General features: G+C 38.7%; 1 protein-coding gene across 5 annotated transcripts in view; it reads left to right on the top strand.

Moving 5' to 3' along the window:
* The window catches only part of LOC144036093 (protein turtle homolog B-like), a 129003-nt gene extending 109797 nt beyond the window's left edge, over positions 1-19206 (top strand). For 2 of the 5 annotated variants that reach the window (XM_077546397.1, XM_077546396.1), the window contains exons 18-20: positions 2227-3861; positions 9977-10104; positions 13151-19206. In XM_077546397.1, coding sequence (XP_077402523.1) covers positions 2227-3861; positions 9977-10104; positions 13151-13365 — 1978 coding nt within the window. In that variant the 3' untranslated portion in view covers positions 13366-19206. Of the gene's footprint in view, positions 1-2226; positions 5262-6015; positions 6062-9976; positions 10105-13150 lie in introns of those variants that run through there. The other 3 variants (XM_077546400.1, XM_077546398.1, XM_077546399.1) reach the window with 3 other exon arrangements.
* Positions 19207-19450: the final 244 nt, after the last annotated feature.

Below are 19450 nucleotides of genomic sequence, written 5' to 3'. Positions count from 1 at the left end.
ACTGCTCTACGCTTTGTTCATACTGCAGCTCAATTCCGATTTTTGTGCCTTGATGCAACATGTATCTGATTTTTTTCATGCATTGTCACAACAGTACAATTCTGTTTTATTTTCTCCAAATCCGATCTGGGCCTCTTTTGCATGTGGATATAAATCAAGTATGTATGTGATGAATGAGAGAGGCAATGCTGGAAGTGGATGCATGTCAAGCCTTTGACAGAATAGAATGAAACTATCTTGTGAAACTCCTTCCAAAGTATGGATTTGGAGAAAACATTGTTCAGTGGATTACATTGTTGTACATGAATCCTACTGCACAAATTCTCACCAATAATAATATTTTGGAACCTTTTGTCTTACAACGTTTAACTAGGCAGGGATGTCCCCTGTCACCATTGCTGTTTACACTAGCTTTGGAACCATTGACTGTAATAGTTAGAACCCAAGAAGGAATTTCTGGTGTCAATATTGGAGCAGAAAAACATCTTACCTGTTTGCAAAAGATATAATTTTCTTTTTGACAGATCTTAACTACACCTTTCCTAATTTGGTAAATCTTATTGAGGAATTTGGCAAATTCTCAGGTTATAGAATGTGTGTGTGCACATGTGGGTACTTCCTTGAATGAGTGTCAGTTTACTTCTTTATGGCACAATGATCGGTTTATACCTGGCAGAGAAGATAGAGGATTTAAATTGTGGAAAACGAAAGGTATCCATGCAATTAAAGATCTGTACAACAATGGAGAATTACTCTCATTTAATGATTTACCTGAAAATGTCAAATTCCTCAAAAACATTTTTATAAATAACTGCAAGTTAAGAATTTTCTATCATCAATGTTTAAAGGGAATTAATCATTTATCAAAATTAACACCAATTGAGCGGGAAAACAAAAGTGAATCTAATCTGATTATGATAAACTCCAAGGACTCTGCCATAGATAAACTTGATTTATAGAGAAGAGATTTGCTTGACAACATAGAGGAATCGAATTGGAATAGGGCTTGAAACTGAAACATTTTATGTTTACAAAACTAACTAAAACTAACTATAATTAAAGCAAAAAATGTCCTTTGTTTTAGTCTTTGGTAATTAATTTAATGGATGAGCCTTTGGAATGATTTATTTTGATATTAACCGGAATAAGGACATTTGAAAGTGTGTCACACAAAAGTGACGTCATCTAGCAGCAGCTAATAAAAAAGCACCTTCAGATGACGTTGCTCCCATGGTGTTTTTTAAATATTGCGCACAAATAATACACCCTTTGTAAAAAAAAAAAAAAACTAATACTGAAACTAAATTAAACTAAAACTAAGCATTTATGAAATAACTAAAACTAATAAAAACTAAGAGAACCACCCTAAAAACTAATTAAAACTAACTAAATTTAAAAAACAAAACTCAAAACGAAATAACTAAAATGAAAAATTCCAAACAAATTAACCCTGGTATGTGGAGATGTAGATATGTGTGTCTCATTGACTGTATATGTATATGAATAATTTGCAAGTATGCACGTACATGTTCGCGCATATGCATACGCATGTGTGCGGACGTGGGTGATTTTGGTACAGGTCTGCAGGTTGCGGAAGAATGTGTGAATGTGTGAAGTGTTATGATTTTCTGTTCTACTTGGGTTTGTGTTCTGCATTATGAAGCAAAAAAACAATAAATATATTGGAAAAAAAAAGTAGGTATGTGCTGAGTCTGCGGTATGAACACTCTTTTGTACACATCTGACATATACGTCATCAGAAGCGGGGCGGGGTCAGTGCTTGGTAGGGAGACTACTAACAACCATCCGTGATCTGGAAAGTTGTTTTGAGGAGCAGACATTGTTGTCTTTAAGATTGCATGCAGGGCCATATTTCCGTAAACACTGTGCCACGTGATGTGTTTTTTTTGGTCTCCAATACTGTGTTTGACAAAAAGATATTTGCATGAGTACTAACAAACAAGTTTGTTGTCGTCATTTTGATGCATGAATTGTATATCCGTGAGCGATTCCCTTTTTTGTGTATCCCTTCAGGATTTCGTCACAGAAAAAACAGGAAATAAATCAGCTAATGTATTATAGAGTTCCTAATCGTATTCCTTTGGTTGTAGCAGTGGGCTAGTTCTTCCTTAGACATGTATGTTTTCTGGCTGGTTTTGAATATTCCAGCCTAATTAGACAGTTGAATACATTATATTTTCACATGGATTATATTGTTCTCCGCAGGCAATCGTCAGGAAAGGCGAGTCCAGAAAGCATTCGGTCAAAGACTTCCCTATCAGAATCATCTGAGGATAGTTATGACCAACATGGGAAGAAACCACCCCCAAGTCCAGGGAAGAAGGAGGAGTTGTCTCTGTACAAGAAGACCAAAAGAGCAATAACAAGCAAGAGATACACAATCTCTAAGCACGAAGCTGAAGCAACAACCCCTATTGAACTCATCAGCCGTGGCCCAGATGGACGCTTTGTCATTGATCCTACTGATGCAGAGTTTTCTGTCAACCCCCGCCGAATTGAGGGTTTTCCTTTTGTGGAAGAATCTGATCTCTATCCTGAATTCCGCCAGTCAGATGAAGAGAATGACGACCTTAGGCCTCTTCCACCAGTGATGGCCCCCCTTCGGCCTCACCAGATTTCACCCATCTCCAGTCATGAATCCTACCTCCAGCCTCCAGCCTACAGCCCTCGTTTCCAGAAGCCCTTTGAAGGTATGACTATAATGGAGAGCAGTCGACTCCAGGCCACAGGGCAGATCCGAGGCTCTCTCCACCACAGGGCTTTCTATGGCTATCTGGGCTCCCATGGGGACCACGATCCTCCTCCTCCTTTTTACATGACCGATACAAGTCCGCTTAGCTCTGTCATGTCCTCCCCTCCATACCTGACTGAAGGCCCTTTTGGTTATCCTATGATTCCAGAAGAAATGGGGGAGGGTGATTTCACACAATATGCTGTCTCTGGGTTCCCTTATCCTCTGACATTGGCTTCTTCCTCCCATTCACCAGAATTTTGGCGGGGTATGGATTTTACATTTTCGACTGTGGAGGGACCCCAATTCATTTTTCCGCCACACCACTCTTTGCATCTCCGCCATGATTCTCCCTACCCACCCCCAACCCCTCTTCTTCCCCTTAGTGCTTTCCAGACCTCCTCTCTCCCAATGCCTACCTATCCATCTGTAATGCCACTAGAAGCACCGCAGAGCTACTCAAGCAAGTCTCCCAGCAAGACCAGGCCTCATGGCTCTCCAGCCAGGCATTTAGCTATGCAAGAGGCTCATTTAGGGCAGCTAAGACGTACAAGCCACGGTATAGGTGTTCCAGTTTTGCCTTACACCGATCAAATGGCCCATATCAGCCCTAGCACTCTTAGTAGCCTGGATACCCGATGGTTTGAATCTACCCCACATTTCAGTCCAAGACAGGCTCGTAGGATGGATTCTGGTGGGCATCAGGTGGTTCTCCAGCCCTCTCGACTTTCCCCTCTCACCCAAAGCCCTTTTAGTTCTCATGAGGGATCTCCCGAGATTGTAGTACGTACCCGGCCACGTCCAAACATTCAAACTCCCATACCCCCTGAGATGTCTGAGATTACCCTCGTACCTCCTTCTGCAGCCACCTTCTCAAGGAGATCTTCCCCTTCTTCCTCACCCGCACTAGGCCAGGGTAGCCGAAGAGCCAGTCCTAGCTATCGTTCCCACATGGCCTTTGCTTCATCTGCAACCAGCTATCCCGCTTCCCAGTCCCCATCACCACCAATGGAAAGCAGCGACATGTTTGGGCAGGTGCCATCTCACAGGAGGACTGAGGAGGAGATCCTTCCATCTGAGCCCTCTCCATCCCAGTTGTCAGCTTCAGGGTAGGTGCATCAGCCATGTACAGTAGGTAGGGATTCAGTCATCCGCCTAACCCATAATGCTTTGATGTGACTTCACTTTAATACTTTGCTTACTAATGCAACATGCAACATCCATCAATTTGGGGGAAAAAAACATCTTAGAGCATTACTTTCAAACATGCATATGTATAAAAGTCAGTGGTTCTTAACCTGGGTTTGATTGAACCCCAGGGGTTCGGTGAGTCAGTCCCAGGGGTTCGGCGGATGTCAAGACACACACCCAACTCAAACGATTCGTAATGATCTGACCTTCTTGGCCATATTGGCTGCAGGTCATCACGCTATATTGCTTAGCCTATGGGTGCAGCAGGGAATTTGGTGCGCTTAGTCGACTTGTGGTTGTTGTGATGGTACATCGTGTAATTTCTTTATTATTGTAATCCCTTTATACTAACTATGTCGAGCAAAGAAAGAAAGTGGTCAGATGAATATGTGCAATATGAATTCACATTTATAACGGAACGTATGGTGTTCCACAGGGTTCAATTCTAGGGCCTCTGTTGTTTTCATTGTATCTGCTGCAACCTCGGGTTCCATCTGAAGAAACAACAAAACAGTGGTTGTTTTGAAGTGCTCAAGAGTTGAGTTGAGTGATGGGAGTCATCGTGATTTGCAATGCCAAGTTGAGCGATTCTTGTCCAGCACAACTAGCTATGTAGCAAAACTAAAGGAACACTTCCTCAAGCTGCAAGGAGATGGGCAATACAAGAACACAACACTTTCTGAATTTATGGTTAAGAGAGCCAGAATCCATGTTCACACCTATGTCTTGAATTCTTATTTTTTAATCACATTTTATTTTTCAATGAAGACAGATTTGGTGAAATTTACATATGAAACTGGTGGGTTCAGTACTTCCAACAAGGTTAAGAACCACTGTAAAATATATTTTACGCCATCTCGAAAATTATTTATGTTAAAGCAACACTAAGGAACTTTCAGTTTACGTTGATTATGGCGGCGCGATATGGGCAAAAGAGGTAATGTTATGCCAGAAGGAAGACCACATTTCCCATAAGGACAAGCGCATTGCGTACCCTGGCCATTGTTGATCCCTGACTGTCCTTTTATCTGGGCAGCTTACCTTTTTTCTTTTTGGTCTCCTCAGACAAAACTTTTCAGTTGGTTTGCAGCTTCTGCAAGGAAAGCAGTAATCTTGCATCGACATTCAAATTGATTTCCGTCTTTGTAACGAATGGGGAAGGGACGTATGCCATAAAGCAGTCAGCAAATTTATATTTTTTTGTATGACAGTGTTCCTACCATCCTCCTCAAAAGTTGCTTAGTGCCAGTAAAAATTATACAGACTCCCTCAGTCCATGACAATGGTACCATTCAACTAATTTTAAATTGATGTTTCATCAGAGGTTATGAAAATATTTTAAAGTTGAAAAGTTCCTTAGTGGTACTTTAATGCTAGTTTCTATCAAAATATTTTGTTGAAATATATTGTCAGATAGAGCAGTTAAAACTTTACACAATCCATTGAATCTTGAGATGCAAAAAATCTATTTGCGCCACAGTTTACTTTGTCAAACATTAATGACTCTATCATTAACAACAAACACTATTGCTAGTGGTAACTGATTTGTTCGGCACAATCCCATTGAAGTCGGTTGATCGGCACACATCAGCTCAGGATCCTTTTCTCCATTTAGATCATGCATTATCTTGCTTCCACCTAGCAGGAGGAATTCTCTAATATGAATCGAATTGAATCCCCAGATAAATATCCATTGTTATGTCTAGATCCAAGCGTTTGAGGATGCCTGTGTCATGCAGAGGGATGCTTTACGAAGAGTTCATCTTGGCAGGCCCTGCGGCCCATCCTCGGCCTGAGTAACCTGTTTTCATTACCAAGTCTCCCCTCCACCTTTTCAGATCCTTTCCCAATCGACTTTTCCTTTTGTTTCTGTAACCATTTTCTCAATGAACCGTTTAATTGCCTCATGAGCACCTCATTCCCAAGGGAAGGTTGTTGGGCCAAGTGTGTCACAGGGCCTGTCCGCTTCTCATGTTCTGCAATGTTTTCATCATTATGATTTAGGGACAGTATGGTAAGTTGGTTTTAATAGCTCCTGGAGTCTTACGTGCTTTGTTTTTGATTGATCTCAGCTATCTGGGCAGCGTTGTTGTGACCAAGTCCTCTACACCGCAATAGGTAAGGGTTGGATCCATGTCTGAAAGGGGGGGGGCTTAGCAGGTGGGGCTTTTTTTGATCACCTCGTCCTTTAAAGGGGAATACAAGAGATGATTGCTCAATTTTTGCTTCCCTTAGTCAACAGTATGTCATTTCAGTTGTGTTTTGTGTTTTTTCCCTGTTTTCGCAACGCAAGCATTGGTTTTCAATAGTCAGTGCTGTAGTCGAAATGCATTGAATATTAAGACAGAAATGTATCACCAACATATTTATATGGTTTGGTGGTTTGGCTAACTGACCTCATTATTTTCTGGAAGTTAAGTCTCAGTGTCGCTTCAAACTATTTCAATGAAGGGTTACTCACATCTGATTAACAGAATATAGAAAAACTTATTTTTACTTTATCCTTGACTGACTTTGCCTTTGCATCCTGAGAAGCACATTTAGACCAGCTTCCATACTGGTCATTGCAAGGTCATGTTGAGCGATAAGCGATTCTATATCATCATCCTCGGTCAATAACTGTACACCCTCTCAACCCATGTGTCACTTTTTGCCATCAATAATATACCTTCATTGTATGATCCCGGAATAAAAATATTTTTAATCCATTACATGTGCTGTAAGTAATATTCAGCTGTGTCTCCGGAGAGCCACAATTCAGTTGGAGAATTTGTGATTATAAACAAGTGTCCAGTTGAGATTGACAGCAACTTTAGCAAAAAACACATAAGAGATACAGAAACAACAACGACTCTTTAGTACCGCATTTTCATGACCATAAGGCGCACCGTATTAAAAGGTGCAGTTAGTTCTATTTCTCTATTAAACACACACATAAAAGGCGCACCGCACTATTGGGCGCAGGCACGGCTAAACATGCGCTAGCTCAAAACATATGGTCGCCTGCTTTCACTTGCTAGCGTATGTTTTTAAAAAGGCAGTGGAGTAAAATTGAGTTTGGTTGTACTTAAACTATTTAACAATGTACTCACGTTACTCTTGATCAATCTACAAATCCAAAATCAAACAGCTGGGCAAGTCCTCCATCAAACACGACAGGTTTCCTCTCGTCATTGTAGTATTGTCAGAGTCAGTCTCGTTAGCGTGCGGCTCCTCAGAAATGATGCCGGCTTCTGCGAAAGCTCGATTAATACAAGCAGACACGTTTAGCCCAAGCATGCATGCACAATCCATTCACAAATTGTGGCGTAACTCGCTCTAGTCTAGAAGTTCCATAAAGTGAAAGCAATGAGCACCATGACGGCCTACTGTATCTCACATACAGGAAACCCAGCCCTGGTTGAGGACTGGCAGGCACGAGAATCTGAAAGACTCAACTGAAAGATGATGTGAGTCTATTGGGTTCTCCTGCCTGCCAGCCATCAACCAGGGTCGGATTTTCTGTGTTTGAGCAATATGTCGGCGCTGTTCCGCTGTCTGTCGGCAGAAATGCTTCCACACAGATAGTCAAGCGGGGGGTCACTTACCGAAGTCGCACAACAACATTTACAGATTTTGGATCTCGGTGCACACAAAAGGCACAACTCCCTATTAGGTGCACCATCGATTTTTGAGAAAATGTAAGACTTTTAAGTGCACCTTATAGTCGTGGAAATATGCCATTTGCATACATTGCCTTAAAACTTTTAAAGCATCTGTATAGACCCTTCTAGTGTGACGTCACGTTTGTGTGCCGCCCATGCTGGAGGACAGACCGCCAAGGCGAGTGAATGAGAAATCAGTTAGTGACACGTAGAAAATAGGTGAAGCCGTTTCTAAATCTGTGACAATGCAATAATAAACTTCTGCGCGGCCTACGATTGCTCTAATCAGGCAAACTGAGATAGGATATCGTTCTTTCGGATACCGGCAGTAATTTTAAACCAGGGGAAAAAATTTAACTAAAAAATAAAAAAACTGTGGGACATGTTATTTTCAGCAATCAGACACACAAAACATGTACGCAATGTTGGAATATTCAACATTTATTCATAATTACACATTTTTGACATTGATTTTATATCATACAACCTTTTTAGTAGGTCTTGCAAACATTTTCACATGATAATCATAACACTTTATCAACATTTACTTGCACACTTTGGGTTGTGAAAAATTTTGCTTTTTTTTAACTTTTACTTGTTTGCAGTTAGCAAGCTAAGATAGCTTGAAAGACTTTGACGTACGGCAAGACAAGTTTATCCGGACATAAATTATTTAATGAATGACGTTTTCCACCAGTAACCCGTGTCAACCAAAAGATAAAGATAGAACATACATTTGCTGCCATGAGACAAACATTGCCGTGTTGAACGTAGCCAATCTCCCACCCATCCAGACACAAAGTAATTGTACGACTCCAGGCTCTTGATAGCATCAAAGTCCTCCCAAGTGTAGGCGGTGGCACTCTTTTATACAATTTAATAATTTAAAATGTTGTGGTAGCTCACTTGGGGGAACGTAGTGGCTTCCTTTGACCAAGCTGATGGTGAAAGTTCATACATAGGGATCTTGCCCTCCAACCAATTCCGGCTTTTGGAGATAGTGTCTTAGAACGGCTGGTTCCAATGAGTCGCAGTAACCTTCTTTCCTACTAGGGATGTCTTTTGCTACATTTGTCATATTTTCCCACCATTTAAACAAAACGGCAACTGAAAACAATGCTCTCGCCGTGCATTTCTATTGATTGTTTGCCCTCCAGGAGGGTAAGCGGTAGCTAAGACTTCTGGGTAAAGTGATGTCAGCGAGAAGGGTCTATAGAGGATGAAAGAAATACTTAGCTTTCAATTGCAATTAATGTTACACCACATTTCTCGCAGTCATGTGAAGCAAGTGTCACACTACAGCACGTTCACCTTGTTCCAAAAGAACAAAGATTTTGGAACACATGCGTGCTGACATAAAGTTCAAGTGACCTGCTCGATGAAAAGCTTTTGAATGTATTCCCCTTTAAAGTTCTGTTCCATGTGCAAACTGCCATGCATGCCATTGCTAAATCCTCCTCCGTTTCCAAAAACAAACAATTCTATTGAATAATTCTTGTTACATTTCTTGTCCTAGTGCTTCGCTTTTCTTTGGCTTATTTTTCATTATGTGACTGTTCCCGCGTAGTCATTTCCCCTCCAGCCATCTCTCCCCCTGTCAGCATGGTGAAGCCCATTGTAGACAGTTTCCATGTCTATGAATACATATCGATACTGCTTTGTTGCGCCGCTGTGATTTTCCTTCCTGTTCTAATGATCCTTGGTTTGTCTCTGCAGCCACTACGGAAAGATGGCCCCAATGTAATGCTGATTGTTTTCTGTGCTTCAAGACGTATAAATTGGCTGCTGGTTTGTGAGTGGCTACCAAGTCATAAGTGCCTTCACAGAGAGCTAGAGATACAATTTGATGCAAACCCACAGCCACTGACAAGCCACACCAACGGAGCATTTGCATCTGTTATTTTCAGAGCAGGAAAGATTCATGTAAAAGAAATACAGATTCAGCTTGTGATTGCAACATCTCATCAAATGTCATTCATTTATTTATTTATTCTTACTGAATGAATGGTTTATTTCGGCTCTGTACATAATACATAAAAAAGAAAACACAATCATCCTTTTAAATTTAAATGTCTTATTTTTTATCACCTGGTGTATATGCAGTGTCTTATATAGAGATTTATTGGATCAATTCTTTAAAATATGTATTTCCAAAAATAATGCCCCATTTATTCTTAACAGTGTTTAAGGCTGTTGAGACTTTATTAAATAATGTAGCTGATATAATAGGAAGATAGTGCCTTATGCTGTCATGTTGATCCTTTCACAATGTGTTGCACCTCTTGCATGGATCAAGCAAGACTGAATTAGAATTAATATCCAATTGTATGCCTTTGAAAATATTTGGCATGGAGTTACCCCTTTCTCCCTCTTTGTTCTCCTTATTTAGAAAACGTCGAGGCGCGCCGAGTGTCCTTTCGGGGTCTGAGAGGTTTGATGCTCTGAGATACCAACGTATTAGAAAGGCAAAGAAGATGACAATGAATAACAATAATTCCAAGACTAGGAGGAAAGCAGGTATGTTGGTAACAATTTTTTTAAATGCTTTGTTACCCTGATACAGCATCAAGAGCATACAATGGACCCCTGCATGTGTTGCATTGTCGCCAACTAGGACTTCTTCTTCTGCATCTTCTTCTTCGACATATTAAAACGTCAAAATAAAAACGTTCAATTAATTTAGTATGACAAGTGTTAAGAAGGGTGGGAACTGTATGAGCTGGTTCATAATTTCCTAACAGAAGCATAAATATGGAGCCAAAACAGTCTCATAATGAACACACACACATTTGACACAAAACACACACACATTCATCAAATGTGTGTGAATTGTCTTACGCGCATTTATAACGTGCTTTTAATTATATAATTATTTAATTAAATAATTGTAGTCTGCACTCACGTCTGTGTGGATCTTTTTTGCGTGGCCGAGAAACACGCATGCATTTTTTCTAAACGAAGCCCGTCTGCAGCCAATCAGATGTCTCGCTCCTCTACGGCTAATCACACGGGTTGGGGTGTTGTGTAACGTCACTGCTGTGCGCATAGATATCTATAAAGGCTAGATGTCTCGTCCGCGCTGCTGGCCAATAGAATCGAACGGCCGCACGGGGTGGCCATCTTGCAACTTGTCACCGCGCTCCGCCTCTCTCATTCATTACTATGTGTTTTTATTGGACATGTTCTTTTAAATAACTCAAAATAGCGGTTTACCAAAAAGCAACTGATTATCGAGCAGTTTAGTTTATAAGCGTATTTACTATACCACATACTTGTTAACAATTAATAATAAATCCTACCTTTTTAAAGCAATTTACAATTTCCTCCTCCTATCTGCGGTTTGGGGAAACCTTAAAATGTGTGCCGAGTTCAGTCAACCTAGAACATTTAATAAACAACAGAAAAGGAACGGACAGAGATGTGCACAATTACAATATCCTATTGCTCGGAAGCACACTCTGCCGAGCCCTCTTTTTTTTTTCCTTTAAGGCAGTCCCTAGTTACACAGCCGTTGCTGCTTTAAAGGTTGGGGAAGTACACAGCAACATGAAAACCATCACGGATATGCGTTATTGTGCAGATAATAATACAGACATGTCTTTCTTCGTTGCTGAAGGTTTCAACAGTCAAAGTTCAACAATTCTTCTGCAAAGTGTTTCTGCTGCTATCGTGTAATAAGGCACAATTCCTGTTTTGCAGCTGCAGGAGCATCCTTCTCATGGGACTCTGCTCTCTTCACAGATAACTTCAACTTTCAAAGTTATACCGCTGAATAAATGCTTTGCAATACTATAAGAGTAAATATGGGATAAGTTATGTACATTTATTCTGGCAATGTGTAAAAAAAAAAAAATAATAATAATAATATCCAGTTGAATCATGGGCAACATTTCATATAACAACAACGACACACCTAAAAAAAAAAAAAGAGACTAGAATAGATTAGACTGGTCTAGACAAGATTAGAAGAGAATACAATAGAAAATAGGCGACTTCATTCATGCCCTAAACTTATAAACTAGACTGCTTGATAATCAGTACATTTTTGGTAAACCACTATTTTGAATTATTTAAAAGAACATGTACAGATGAAAACACATAGTAATGAATGTGATAGGCAAGTGAGGTGACTGTGGTAAGATGGCCTCCCCGTGCTGACGTTCGATTCCATTGGCCAGCAGCGCGGACGAGACATCTAGTCTTTATACAAGTAGATATCTATGCGCACAGTGTATTTATAAATCCCACAATGAGACCGTTCTAGCCCGCTACATAAATCACCCCCCCCCCAAAAAAAAAACATAAATAAATAAAAAAGTCAAACTCAATACTTCAATACGTCAATACTTTTTGTATTTCACGATTGCAGGTAGTTTTTGGAACAAAATCCCCATGATAAACGAGGGAACACTATTTTTATTTTTTGCGGGGGTAGGGTGGACAAAGGGGACAACCTCCATTTTTTCATTAAAAACGCTTATTGGAGGTTTATATCCCTTGCTCCAGCAAACAGCGGGGGTCCACTGTATTCCATTATGACTAGGGCTGTGCACAAATCGGTGGTGACTCAAATTATGTTGCGGATTGGATGTTGCAAATGAACGCCGATTCATAATTTTCTAATTTGGGTCATAATGCGTCAATGCATATTGTAAAGTGGGTACCAAACCAACCCATTGTGGAAGTGCATGCTTTTGCCGCTGTATTATGTTTGACAGTTTGAGCCCACTTTATTGGATCATGTGACCGCATGCTCCTATAAGAGCCGCAGCAAGTGGCAGCAGAGTATAACAGATTCAACCAGGGCCATGTTGCAAAAATCTCTTTTCCCCAGTGTTTTCAACAGTTTTGTGAATAATGATTAAACTTAGCTATATTATACTGCTAATTACTGCAAAATGGAAAAATATACAAATATTCTTTTTTTCCTGTTGAAAGAAGAGACTAATCTTTCTTTGGTAGGTTCCATGTTTTTATAGCAATAGAACACAATATTCTGTGGGCCTTGCAAAGTCAGTCAAAATCCAGTAAAACAGCCAGTAGCGAAGGGAGTTGCTTCAGTGAAAATGGCTGGGAGTGAATGAGTTAATTGAAGTGTAAATCCTTCACCGAAAAAAAAGAAACAAAAAAAAAAAAGTCAAATTGTACTTTCAACTCAATGTGGGTAGTTTCTGGAAACGTAACCCCTGCGATAAATGAGGGAACACTATATCAGTAGCTGTCTTCCTAACCTTAAAATGAACACAATGGAACTATACTAATACAACCCCACCCGTTGATAAATAATGTACCCCCCGTTGGTAAATATTAATCGCCTCATGTCCCCTTGCACACTCCCTTCCCCCGGCGATGAACAATCTCTACTGGATGTCGACTGACACTGACACCGACGACGAATAGGTTTCATCCGCACCAACGCTCCGTCGACAAATATGATACAGAAGTCCGTCGTCCAAACGCCACCCCCGTTGACGAATATTTTCCCTGTCCGATTTTTGTTCCCAGTTCTTACCTGTTGGATCATCAGGTGCCTGTAAACTCTCTTGTGTGTTTGCTCTGTCAGGTGTCTCCACCTCTCAGACCCAGCAGGCCCACCCCACTCAGGTACTTCAGCCCGAAGAAGCGCTCTACCTCCACAGGAAGAAGAAACGGCTCCTCCTTCACGACCCATACAATCGCTTCTCTGCTCTACTGTACCGTCGGCCCCTTCGAGAAGACCAGAAGGCCATTTTGGCTTGTATGGACAACGTCGAACTAGACCATGCCACCTTCCTCTGAAAACGCACACAAACGAAGGTCATACACATTGTATGCCAACACATTTTCAAACAATAACTACTTCTCTTTGCTATGTATTAACTGCTAAAGCGAGGAGCAATACATTTAAGCATTTTGATTTGGTGCACCCTGTTCAACCATTTATGAGGGTTTTATACATCTATTATGACTATGAATGAGGCTTGAACACTTGAATCAGATCAATATTCATTTAACACTGATGACAATCCCTCCAAAATCGGAAAAGTTGAGTTCTTATGTACTTCTAAATGTTGGCCTCTGAAATGCGCTAACGTCCATGGTCACATTTAGTATTATTCTCAATGTGTTTACAACTCAAATCAGAATGACAGTTGCCAGGTTGACGTTTTTCTCCAGTGCAAAAAAAGTGATTTTAAAATTTTACTCATACTTGATCACTATTTTCTTTGAAATCACAACTTTCCTCCTATTTAGTTAGCCAATTGGAGCACATTTTTCAGGCATTCATCATGTTACCTGTGTTAAGTACGACAACGTGTTAGGGCCACGTATAAATATACATTTTTAGAGGGTGGGGGCAATATTCCGAGAAAAAAACTTGCAAATTTGCCACTAAAAAAACTAGTAAATTTGCCAAAGGTGGCAAATTTTCGACTTTATAAAGTGGCAAATTTGTGAGAAAAAAATTCAGTTTGTAAAGTTGAAAATTTGCCACTTTACAAAGTCGTAAATTCGCCACCTTTGGCAAATTTACGAATTTATAATGTGGTAATTTTTCTCAAAAAAAAAAAATTGCTTATGTGTCCTACAATGGCGCATTAGGGCCACATATATATATATACACATATATGTTTAAAGGGTGGGGGCAATATTCCAAGAAAAAAACTCAGAAATTTGCTACTTTATAAAGTGGCAAGTTTGCAAGAAGCATATTTGCGATATTTTCTCACAAATCTGCCACTTTATAAACTCACAAATTTACAGAGTTTTTATTTATTGAGGTTTTTTTCTTCTGAATATTGCCCAAATTTGTGAGTTTTTTTCTCTGAATATTGCCTCCACGCTCTACAAAATATATATTTATACCTGGCCCTAATGCGCCGTCATAGTTAAGTGGGCTTCCATTTACAGCCACACCTACCACCATATCCTCTCTGCCAAGCACCTTTGAATTCTGCTGAAACTCATATTAAAATTGTGTTCTCATTTAAAACATAGACCTCGGAGCACAGGACATAGGACCACACAAGACCAACGTATAGTACATTTCAGAAATGTACAGAAATTACTTCACTGTTGTTTTATTTAGCCATTCTGTATTTCACAAAAGCCACCAGCCTTGGTGAGCCTGCGCAAAAGGAAACAATGAGCAGTAGCTCCAAACACCCTTTTCATTTTTTCACATCTAAGAATTTGCACTGGAGCAAAAATATTGCTATGTTCATTCATTTGTGTCCATTTTTACACCACACTCTCCAGTTCTTCAACTGTACATAGTATAGAGGGCTCAAAATCCGAATCAAATCCTGAATTATCAAGCCAAAAACAACTTAGTTAAGTAAGAAAGTAACACAATACTGGATTTGCCAACATGGAGAATTGAACTGAGATAACTGTTTCTGTTTGTTTGCCTGCCTCATCCAGCAAACTGTTTCTAATTCTTACCTGGTTAAGGTCTTGGGGAGCTTGAGCTGATTACAGCCTGCCAAACTGATATTTGGGCAACATCTAGATCCAAGACTGGTCTCCAGTCACAGGACACATTTATAAAGACTGACAAGCGTTCACACTCACATGTACACCGCCACTTAGTGAACTAATGCTGCTTGCTTCTCTTCACTTCAAATCATAATGTCATTTCTACTGAGCCATTTTGCTTCACATAGTATGAATTTCATTTTCCATTTTGTTAGCCTTTGTACGCGGCTTTATGCTATAAGTGAGGCTAAGAACAGTCACTTATTACGAAATAGGCTGGGCAATTAGAGGCAGCTACATTTTTGCTTCCTCTTTTCTTTAAATATACATTTCATTTTAGAACCAGTTGATACATTAGATTCCGCTCTTCAACAGACAACGGAGTGAACACTATTGGGATAAAATTAATGCCTTGAGGCTTGCTAAACACTGTAAAATTCAATTCAACGCATTCCAGACCCTTGGTAAACATAAAACAGAAAACACAATACAACAATAAAAACAGGGAACGGTTATATAAAAGTTTCAGAACGTCCTTTTTATTTCTTAATCTTATTATTCAAATGGTGCTCAGTTAAGAAAATGTACACACGCACATACAAGTTCATACACAAGTCAAGGCTGGTGAGCAAATTAGGCCAAAGGTTTGGACACACCTCATTCAATGTGTCAATTGCTTTATTTTCATGACTATTTACATCGTAGATTCTCACTGAAGGCATCAAAATAGGAATGAGCACATGTGGAGTTATGTACTTAACAAAAAAGGTGAATTAACTGAAAACAAGTTTTATATTCTAGTTTCTTCAAAATAGCCATCTTTTGCTCTGATTACTGCTTTGCACACCCTTGGCATTCTCACCTTTAGGAAATTCCTTCAATACTGTTGTAAAACCATTTGCAGGTGAGTACTCTTGAAGCTCATCGAGGGAATGGCAAGAGTGTGCAAAAATAAATAAATAAATAAAATCATCAGAGCAAAGAGTGACTATTTTGAAGAAACTAGAATATAAAACATGTTTTCAATTATTTCACCGTTTTTTTAAGTACATGACTCCATGACATTCATAGTTTTGATGCCTTCAGTGAGAATCTACAATGTAAATAGTCACGAAAATAAAGGAAATGCATTGCATGCAAGGCCAACAAAGTCTTCTGAAATACGCCACAATTACAATAATGACCTTTTGGGTTTCTTAAGTTTTTTTCAACAGCTAATATTGTAAAAGGTTTTCAAATAACTCTACAACATTGATATAATATATTCTCTTTATTCACAAAACAGCTAATGTACAAAAGGGTCAAATGTAATATTTAAATATATATTTGTAGTTAATTGTTTTCATGTTTCAAAAGTTAAGTGCCTTTATTTTAGATTAGTACTGTATTTCCTATTGATTTGACCTTACATATAGTAACATACTGTATATATGGAATACAATAGGAATATTTTGACAATTTCACAAAGAGATGATACATACAAATACTTTAAAACAAATTGCAGCAGTTTATCACATGAAATTATGGACCCTCAATTGAACATGCCTAAAAATAGTATGCTAACATAAGATTACATTGCTTCCATTTACATTTTATGATCAATGTTGCTGAAAAATACTGTACTTGTGACGCTAATGCCAGTTCCGTAATGGTATGATGGCTGGATTGGCTGCATTTTCTCATGCATATTCGAGAAAATCAACTGTCACAACAGATTATATAGTGCACATAAAAGGGGTTAGAAGTCATTTGTTGGTATTGCTGTTTGATTTTCAATCACAAGAAAGAAGGGCATCTCCATTCATAAATTGCAAAGACATTTGCAAAACTGAAAACTGGATTTTGATTCATGAAAAGTTCTCTGGTGTCCGTCCTGAGGAATGAAGGACATTTGAGTTAACACTTCTCTGAAAATGATCTAAACTTTGCGTCGCCAGCCTTACAGGTGTGTACAAAAGGCTATTGCTGTATAAATTGGAAGGACAAACACAATCAGTGAACATTTTAACAAAATAAGTCACATGCTTAGACATGCATAACTACATGGAAAAAACATTGCCAATGCATAATAATGATACGCTTTTCATTTGTGTTGTTTAGATTTGGAAAAAATGTAGAATCAAAATTGAAATATTTGCCAGTAAAGTGAGCACACAATGAATACATCAAAAAAATAATAATCCACTTTGAAAATGAACTTCATGTTTCATATTTGTACCTGGATCGTTGAGGCCCAAGCGATCAATGCTATATACTTAAACTATTCTCTTAATAAATATTTAAGCAACATTAAAGGTTGAAATTGGTGGGTTAGATTACCAAATGATTCCCGAGCGCGGCTCCTGCAGCTGCTCACCGCTCCCTAAGGGGATGTGTCAAAATGCGGAGAAAGAATTTCGCCCCACTTATGTGGGTGTGACATTCAGTGGTACATTAAATATTTATAGCAATTTTTTATAAAAAAATATCAAAGTAAAGAACAAAACGGAATTTACAAGGAAGTCAACTGAAATTCTATGGAGGATCAAAACTGCCAAAATTTAAAATAAATAAATGAATAAATAAATTAATGACTAAAAGTGAAAATAAAAACAGATATAAAAATATAATTAAAAAAAATAGATTTAAATGGAAATAAAAACAACTCTATATAATTAGGGTTAGGTTAGGGTTACATACATATACATATTAAATAATATAATACATAAAAAATACATATAGTATGCATTTTAATAATGGAGATTAGATGAAATATCATTTCCAAAATAGTGGAGTAAATATCGATTTAGTGATCCATCTACTGCTGTCTAGCTTGTGTTAAGTAAAACTAGAGCCTAGTTGAATTGCTGTGAACATATTACTGATTTTAATACCACCAAGAGAGCTGCTTTATATAGAGATCATATTTGTCAAGGTTTCCAACAAGCGGAAGGGGAAAAAAATTGCATCATTGTGTTTATCTGTTCTACTTCATTCAATCACACGACTTGAAAATAAATCTCAGTACTGTATCACATATGGGACTTAATCTGAGGAGATGTAAAGAGCCTGCCTTGAGTTGAATTTGACTCTGCCGTTACACATGCATCTATTCTAGACGGACTTCTTCAAGGTCGCTTATTTGTCTCACATGCGTTACAGGCTTTAGCCATGTGCACAACAAGTAGACAACCTGGTGCTAACCCACGCTGCACAAGTCACACATTTTTCTTACATAATATTCATGTATGTATTGTTGTCAAATGCATTTTCTCTTTAACCTAAGTACACTACCTAAAAATAGAATGCAATGTCATTAGCGGTTGGTCCAGCTTCTTCCAGCAAAAAGAGGGAAATTATGAACATGAGATATATAACAATGTGCTCCATATTTTTGTTTAGACAAAAATCCTAGTCTTACACTGGCTGACAAAACATCAGTGCTCTGATAAAAGTAACACAGAGGGAAAGTATTGGTACAATGAAGTATCACTTTATTTCACTGTACAGTGATGAAAACTTCACACTTTAAAGTTTGTATATACAGTAATGTCTTGAATAAGCATAACTTGTCTTATCTTGTTTAGTTTTTTTGTAGAAGAGGGTATATGCACATGTTGAAGACTTGAGTGGGGATCTGAGTAGTAGGTTCAGTGACAATTATGAGATATCAGAGGTGGCAAAGGCTTTAGCCATTGTTGCTAGCTAGCTAGCTAGCTCACTAGCAGTTAAACTGGCACCATGGGAGCTAGCTCTAGCACCTGGGGCTAAAGCCAAACGGTGGCAGGCTTTTTACTTCCAGGACCCGGATTTGCCACCTCTGATTATGTAACAGACCAATGTCCAAATGTGAGTAAAAGACATCCTCCAATGATAGAAATTAGTTGATTATTATAGAGCCAAGAAATATAAACACTCTCTATATAAATATAATATACACATGTATGTATGGGGCTGAAATGGCTCTATATATATTTGAGGACAGTTCATGTTTTAAAAAAATGTATGAGTCTATATTTATTTTTATATCCATCTGTGCTTATATGGTAGCGGTGCAGCAGGAAAAAATATAAAAGAGAATGGTGCACTGTAATGGATTTCACTGTACTCTATACAAACACAGCAACCTATTTTTATAGCAATGTCTGCTTGCTCTGAATAGTAAATATAAGTTTGACTGTGGGTCATCGTCTTTATTTCATCGTTATTTTTATTCGTATTAGTTGATCGTATCCACATTTGGGGTTTACGAGAATGTTGGCACCTTAACTATGATGCTCCATTGCTTTGTTGAGTTCACAATATGTACAACAGGAATGGTTTGACATGCATGTAATTCATGAAGCTGCTTTCAACTGACTTTAGGACTTCCAAATGTTTTATTCTACTTTTTTGTTGAAGCACGGACATGCATTTGGTCATGTGA

This window comes from Vanacampus margaritifer, chromosome 16, assembly GCF_051991255.1.
Source record: "Vanacampus margaritifer isolate UIUO_Vmar chromosome 16, RoL_Vmar_1.0, whole genome shotgun sequence".
NCBI lineage: Eukaryota > Metazoa > Chordata > Actinopteri > Syngnathiformes > Syngnathidae > Vanacampus > Vanacampus margaritifer.
This window is presented reverse-complemented; position numbering and strand designations above follow the sequence as displayed.